Here is a 6504-nt window from a genome sequence, read left to right as displayed (position 1 = left end):
AACTTGATCCAAGTACTTTGTAATAAATTTTACTTGTATGAAATATGAAATTTTCATACGTTTTCTCTTATACGGGTAATACAGTGATCGACAAGAAGAAGAAGATACGAGAAAAATATCGTGTAGTTCTGCCTGAAGTTCCAAATGGGAAGTAACTCTCCGAGAAAATCACAGCTTTGGCGGCAAGTGTAAAGTGCGCCACTTTGTTTTGTTCCGAGAAAACACTACCGTGAGGTTGATCTTGAAACAGTCATGGAAGAGCTGCGCCTTTTTGCAGTGGCCGGTGTCACTACACCTCCTGTTGAACTAAGCAGGTATTTAGGGCACGAAATATTAAAACGAAGTGCATTCGCTGACTTTAGTGGAGCATTTACTGATTCGCTCAGTGATTGATTCATAACTATTAACATAATATTAACATGCAGCTATCGGGAGGACGTCAGCCAGGCGTCAGCCAAAATTAAGGCTTTCCAGCCTTTTGCCTGCTATGTTTTCCAATGATGATTTGAAATATCATTCTTCATAATGTGTGCGCTGCGTACGTCCTAGGACGATCTCAGTTGAGTTTTAAATTTGAAGAGAACATAAGTCATTAAAAATTATCTCCAGTGTTTGTCATGTCAAGTACATTTTTAAACATGTTTAAGGTTCCTGCTGACACAATAATGGGTGGTCAATCATTTCACTTATTCACAACACGGTTAGTGAAAAAGTGTGCATACTGGTTAGGCAACAAAAAAAAATAATAGGTGTGGTTAAGGTAACATAGCCAAAAACAGTAGGGTAGGAAGGTAGGCAATCACTTTTTCTTTTTTTCAAACTTTTTTTTCTAAGGTGTATAAATTAAACCTACTTGACAGGGAAGGGAAATAAGTGTGCGACTCGAGCGCTTTCGCTTTCATTGCGTTTTCTGCACTCGTTTTTTTGACAAATGTAATAAAAAGTTTTAGGGTCGGCCCCTAAAAATAGGGTAGGTCGGGTTACCGTAACCACACCTATTTTTTGTTTAGGCCTTAGTCTTAACACTAACAGTTTAAACAAAATTAGTTCGTAGTCATAACTTCTTCCAGGGACCTATATTTAGATATACATGTAGGTCTATGCTTCTTCAGAGTTCAGTTCTTGGACCCGACTTGTAATGTTACTGTTATAGACTGAACAGTGGCGAAGAGGTGTCGTTTGAAAGTCAAGTGAGAATATGACATTAATTGATTAAACCATATGATTTGGATGCACCGTTTTTGGAGACGCGTGTTCCTGGTTTTTTTTTAAAGCTTAGGCTGTCGCAGTGTCAACAGCCAACTATTCCAAAATTCAGTTAGTCAGAGTGGTTGCAAAGCATTAGCACTAGCAGTAGCAGTGCACTCAGGATGACTTGCAAGTTGCATTAATGGCCTATATTTAAAGCAGCTTCTGTAAAGCATGCGCATCTAATGATGTATATGAGCCTGTGCCAAAAGGTGATCCTTGAAATGGGACATTCACATGCAAAATTCAGAATGCAAACAGAGCTTTGCAAATTTAATATAGTCATTTTGACTGTTTTAGGATTCTGTTTTTGACAGTTAAAAGATAACTGGTAGCATACCTTTTTGATAATGCCAGGACAAAGCTTGATATTTATGTGTGTCAACTGTAACGCAGGACACAGTACTATGCTTAATATTTTGTTCATAAAAAGTGTTAAATGGCTCAAAATCCCATTTTTATACATGTTTGCATTGTAAGCTAAGGATATATTGCTATTGCTCACATAGCTGAGACTGCTGGACTAAAAAATTGACGTAACCACTGTGTCTTCCGTTACGATCGACACATAACAAGTCAAAATTTTCTTCTCACAAACGCAAAAATAGTTTCAGAGCAAAAGTTTAAGAAGCTATGTTGTATTTATGGCATTGTAAATGTTTTGGTATCCAAACTTAGTGGGATTTCTATTCTGATTACTAAGATACTCAAATGTGTGTCACTTGTAACGAGACATGAAATTTTGTTTCAAAGCATATTGTTCACTTATTTAAAAACAAGTCGCGTAAGGCGAAAATACAATATTTAGTCAAGTAGCTGCCATTTTTCAGCAAGACCGTATACTCGTAGCATCGTCAGTCCACCGCTCATGGCAAAGGCAGTGAAATTGACAAGAAGAGCGGGGTAGTAGTTGCGCTAAGAAGGATAGCACGCTTTTCTGTACCTCTTTTTGTTTTAACTTTCTGAGCGTGTTTTTAATCCAAACATATCATATCTATATGTTTTTGGAATCAGGAACCGACAAGGAATAAGATGAAAGTGTTTTTAAATTGATTTGGACAATTTAATTTTGATAATAATTTTTATATATTTAATTTTCAGAGCTTGTTTTTAATCCGAATATAACATATTTATATGTTTTTGGAATCAGCAAATGATGGAGAATAAGATAAACGTAAATTTGGATCGTTTTATAAATTTTTATTTTTTTTTACAATTTTCAGATATTTAATGACCAAAGTCATTAATTAATTTTTAAGCCATCACGCTGAAATGCAATACCGAAGTCCGGGCTTCGTCGAAGACTACTTGACCAAAATGTCAACCAATTTGGTTGAAAAATGAGAGCGTGACAGTGCCGCCTCAACTTTCACGAAAAGCCGGATATGACGTCATCAAAGACATTTATCGAAAAAAGGAGAAAAACGTTCGGGGATATCAATCCCAGGAACTCTCATGTAAAATTTCATAAAGATCGGCCCAGTAGTTTGGTCTGAATCGCTCTACACGCACGCACGCACGCACACACACACACACATACACCACGACCCTCGTTTCGATTCCCCCTCGATGTTAAAATATTTAGTCAAAACTTGACTAAATATAAAAAGATGTAATTTTGGACAAAATTAGTAATAAGTAAGTCATACTTATTGTTTGAATACAAAATGAGCCAGGAGAAACATACACAGGATGAGTTTTCAAATTTTGTGTGTCAACTGTAACATGTCCCGGAAGACATTAAAAATGTCCCGAACAATGAATAACTGCTGTGACAAGACATCAAGACACCACATTGAAATCTTACCAACCACAGGAACTGTGCAAAAGGGGAAGCAAGACACATGCTGCTTTGGGTGATTTTTAGACTTTTGTGTGTCAATCGTAACGGCCTGCTGAAGACACAGTATGTCAATCGTAACGGTTCTGTAAAGAGGACACAGTACAAATATTTTATTTTGTAGCCTAAAATAACTACATATGCCCTTCAAGTAAGTTTTGTTCAGGCAGGTGTGAATAAAAGCTATCATTTTAAACTGTAATTCAAAAGAGAGGAAACAAATTGTGAATTTTATAAGGAAATGGTCAATCGTAACAAAAAGACACAGTAATTATAAAATATTTGAAATTTCAAAAATAAGAGTGTAGAAATGACATCTGAGTTTTTCTTTTGTCATGAGGCTTCAATGTAAAGGCTCTTTTCTTGATGTTAATGTACTGAAAGTTATCAAATATATAATTAAATAAGAAAATTGCAGTCTTAAATTTGAGAAATTTAATTAGGACATGAACCGTTACAGTTGACACGCCACTTTTAAAACTCAAATTTTTCATAAATATTCAAACATGTTTTGGGTGCAAACTCATTTGAGCAAATCCTCATTATACACTCATATAAATACAATCAAGAAATTTAATTTCCAATGAGCATACATGCTCTTACAAAACAATGAAGTAGCTATGTGTCAAATGTCCCACTTTGAAAGTGTCGGATTTTGTCATTTTGGGGCATTCAAATAACCTTTTCAAGACCTTCCAATTGATACAAACTGATGAAATTATCTGTGCTATCTCTCTGAAGGGTTTACTTTAGTTTAAGAAGGAGTTGTGCTATTAGTAACGCTGATGGGGTCTATGTCGACCAAAAGAGTGGGATTCCCTGTAATTGGAGTTCCTGCAGGGGGATTCCCTGTATACAGGGAATCCCACAGGGTGGAGTTTTTCAATAGAACTTGCAAACCATACTCGAATTTCTAAGAAATATTAAAAAAAGATTGAAAAAAACGTCAAATTCTACCGATGTCGCTAAGCATCACGTGACTTTCAGCGATATCAGCGAAACGCTACAGGAACTACACCCTGTGGTATTCCCTGTACACAGGGAATCATCCTACAGGAACTCCACCTACAGGGAATCCCACTCTTTTGGTCAACATTTTTGTTTGTTTGTTTGCTTAACGCCCAGCCGACAACGAAGGGCCATATCAGGGCGGTTTTGGTCGACATAGACCCCATCAGCATTAGTAACTTGCTGCTTTCATAAAGAGAAATTATTCTTGAAAGGTAGGTATCTTCTTGCTGACCACGTTTTGGCACAGGCTCATATATAATATATACAATTAAACATTACTTTATTGGTAATGGTAATTGTAGTTTTACTGTTAATGAGACAATTGCACCTTTTTTTAAATTTTTATTGTATACCAATACCATTAATAGTAATACCAGTGATTGGTTTTATTTGTCAATCTTCTGTTGTGGATTATACATGTGCCCTTGTAAATTGTATTAATTTGTCATGATGGATCAAAATCCAAAGATCCAAGTGTAGATTATTTTATATTTAAGTAACTTGAAGTTGGCATTCTCCAGATGAAATACAATACTACAGCAGCGGAAAGTAGCATAGTACCATTCCCAATGCTTTTTTTTATGGTCTATAAAGTTCTTTGGTGTATAAATTGCAGGAAAGTTGAGGAGCAGCTGTATAGTTGCTGTTTGACTCTCCCGCTGCCGCCACAGTTCCTGATCTTCAGCCAGGGCCAGTGGCCAGAGGAGAAAAGCAGCATTACACTGGACATTTTTCTTGACTCAGAGAACATTGGCAAAATGACGGAGGAAGCAAGGTATATTTTCTTAGCACAAATTTAGAGGAACAGAATAGGACTACAGTCAACACTGCAGTACAGTACATTATTTCTCCACTACATGTACAAGTCCTTGTAAGCAAAACTCCTGCTTACAATAGTCATTAAAGACTAATGTGGTCCTGACAGTTACAACTTACAAATCAGGTGTTGTTGGTTTTAAAAAAAAAAACCAGTGGAACTCCCCTTTTATGACCTTTAACAATCTGAGAAAATCAGGTCTTATCAAAAAGGAGGGAGTCTTCAAATGTAGGTACATTTACAGGAGCTATGAACAGAACATCTGAGAAAGGAAGGTCTTACTAAGGAGGAAGTCCTTAACTGGGGGTTCCACTGCATATGATGCAACTGATTGTCAAGCAGAATTGAATCAAGATTTTTAGTTTTGCCAACAAATTTAATTTAAGGGTAACAAAGATTGAGTAAGCATCAATTGTGTTTTGAATTGTCCTTCCCAGCATCTTTCTGTATCATGCAAAACCTCTTTCTGTTTTGTCTGTACAGGTGCTTTACCTGGGATTCCACAGGTTTATCTGGAAGAAAGGCAGGTGAAAAGATGCAGCTGAAGGTGAAAGTGATAGGGCTGTCTAAACCTTCGCCTGAGCTGACAAAAGCAACCACAGCAAAGAAAATTGCAGCTACAAAGAAAACTGCAGCTGCAAAGAAAACTGCAAAATCTCCTCCAACGCAGGCACAAAAGGAAACCAGAGACAAAAAAGAGAAATGTGTTAGTGACACTTTAGAGAAACCCGAGAAATGTTCAGAAAAGGTGGAACGAGGATCTGAAAACCTAAAATTGTCTCCAGATTTGGAAAAGGCAGAACCTGGTGATGATGTCATTGAGAACACACCACCAGTTCCTAAGAAAGGGAAGCCAGGTCGGAAAAAGAAATCACTGACACTCGTTAAGTCTGTCCTGGAAGCAGTGGACAGTAGGAAAGCTTCTCCGACCCCAGCAGAAGTTAAGAAGACGAAGCAAACTCAGCTGAATTTTGCTGGTGTCAGAAAAACTTCTCCAGTTGTCGGTGCAGCCCAAAAATGTTCTGATGCAGCTGAGAAGGACAAGAAAGGATCAGCTTCAGACAAAAATGTTGTTTTGGTTGATGTGGATGAGACGGAGGAGAAAGAGCCAAGGGCAAGGAAAGCTGTTCCGCAGACCACGACGGACGTCATGCTTGTGACTGAGGACGACAGGTGTGAGGCGCAGGTACTCAACGAGAGCACCCCACAGGTTATATGCTGATTTATGGTTTGCTTGCTAAACCTAAATCTCTATGCTTACAATGTTATTGTTATTCGTTCAGTGGCTTGTCTGGTAAAACCTGATTTAAGACTCTCTTGATGACTTTTTGGCAAGACTTTGCTTCTTAAGATTTTAAAAAGAAAGGGCCTGTAACCCAATAAATGTGTAAGTTTCCTTAAGACAATAATACCAGATTTTTTGGAGTGTGGAAGTGTATCATTAATAAAACAGGTATTGGTATCTAGCTTTTTCTTCCTTTGGGTTTTTGTGTTGGGAGTATTGATAATTTTTCTCGTTATTCTCCACACAGATTATCTATGTGTAAGATGAATTTTTGTGACTTTCTAGAATGCACTGTAAAAAGAT

General features: G+C 37.3%; 1 protein-coding gene across 2 annotated transcripts in view; it reads left to right on the top strand.

The window, feature by feature from the left end:
* Window positions 1-159: 159 nt before the first annotated feature.
* The window catches only part of LOC138951954 (uncharacterized), a 16161-nt gene continuing 9816 nt past the window's right edge, over window positions 160-6504 (top strand). Inside the window, exons 1-3 of one of the 2 annotated variants that reach the window (XM_070323523.1) lie at window positions 160-314; window positions 4716-4874; window positions 5400-6102. In XM_070323523.1, coding sequence (XP_070179624.1) covers window positions 253-314; window positions 4716-4874; window positions 5400-6102 — 924 coding nt within the window. In that variant the 5' untranslated portion in view covers window positions 160-252. Of the gene's footprint in view, window positions 315-4715; window positions 4875-5399; window positions 6127-6504 lie in introns of both variants that reach the window. The other variant, XM_070323522.1, reaches the window with a different exon arrangement.

The sequence above is a fragment of the Littorina saxatilis genome, linkage group LG17 (genome assembly GCF_037325665.1).
Source record: "Littorina saxatilis isolate snail1 linkage group LG17, US_GU_Lsax_2.0, whole genome shotgun sequence".
NCBI classification, from domain to species: domain Eukaryota; kingdom Metazoa; phylum Mollusca; class Gastropoda; order Littorinimorpha; family Littorinidae; genus Littorina; species Littorina saxatilis.
The sequence above is the reverse complement of the archived record's forward strand: the minus strand, read 5'-3'. Positions and strand labels throughout refer to the sequence as shown.